Source organism: Nematolebias whitei, chromosome 16, assembly GCF_014905685.2.
Source record: "Nematolebias whitei isolate Nwh7 chromosome 16, NemWhi1, whole genome shotgun sequence".
Classification (NCBI taxonomy): Eukaryota; Metazoa; Chordata; class Actinopteri; order Cyprinodontiformes; family Rivulidae; genus Nematolebias; species Nematolebias whitei.
In genome coordinates this window covers 34099686-34100695 of record NC_056513.1, presented here as the reverse complement: position 1 = coordinate 34100695, position 1010 = coordinate 34099686, and the positions used below count along the sequence as shown (strand labels likewise).

General features: G+C 41.0%; 1 protein-coding gene across 1 annotated transcript in view; it reads left to right on the top strand.

Moving 5' to 3' along the window:
- Positions 1–689, top strand: part of pik3r6a (phosphoinositide-3-kinase, regulatory subunit 6a) — a 93888-nt gene extending 93199 nt beyond the window's left edge. The window contains exon 6 of the mRNA XM_037689968.1: positions 577–689. Coding sequence (XP_037545896.1) covers positions 577–689 — 113 coding nt within the window. The remainder of the gene's footprint in view (positions 1–576) is intronic.
- Positions 690–1010: the final 321 nt, after the last annotated feature.

The following is a 1010-nucleotide window of genomic DNA, read 5'->3' as shown; positions in this document are numbered from 1 at the left end:
ACATATCACCTTTCTATCTGATCAAGATACTCAAAGCTCTTTACAACACAATCTGTGCCTTCAGTTATCCATTCATACAGCACTCTATACAAAGCTAATCTGAATCTGTAGCGACTAATCAGAGCTTTATCACATTCATACACTGATGGGACACATCGGAGGCAATGAGGGGTTCAGTGTCTTCCCACGTGCCACTTCAGTATGTGACTGTTGGTGGAATTGAACCCCCAACTCTTCCATTAGAGGACGACTGCCCTAATCGCTCAGCCACAGCCGCCCCACAAAGTGAAATTTTATGTATTTTTTTGCTTCTTTTTTTTTTTTACACCAATTAGTCACCAATGTTCAACGCTCAGTGACACACAAGCTGTAGATTTAGTAAGTCCCAAAAGGTTCATGAGTTTAAGAGAAGAACGTTGATGCATGTTGGGAGTTTCAGGCAGTTGAAGAGGTGCCTTTCAAATATTTATTTAAATTATTCTTGTTCTATTATTACATTATTGATTACACATCTCCTTCCTTTTTGCAAGGCTGTTGCAATTTTTCCTCACATTTTCCATTGTTCTGTGGTTTTAGGTTTGCCAACTCCAAGTGGACCAACCAGGGCTCAGCAGTCCTCCCCTCCAATCACCAAGACTGGCCTCACCCTCCTGAAGGAGTGCTGTGGTTTTACGTGTTCCATCATGTAGACCAGCCCAAAACAGAGTCCCAGTGAAGGACTGGTGAAGACTCACAGACCACAATGACCATTCCAGACAAGAGTGCATTTCCTGTTTCAACCATTCTGTTCAAGATATACAGAAGGCACAGTTGGAGCTGTGCACACCTGTTGAAAATGCTGCAGTATTCATATATTTCAACTTCCTGTTTCTTTTGTTTTTTCTGATTTTCAGCCTATTTAAAAAGGAAACTGCATCATATAGCACATTAATTGGGTTCAACTCCATGACTTGCTCACACGTTATATATTTAAAGACTTCCTGGAGCCACAGTAATTGTCTTCTCCTTAT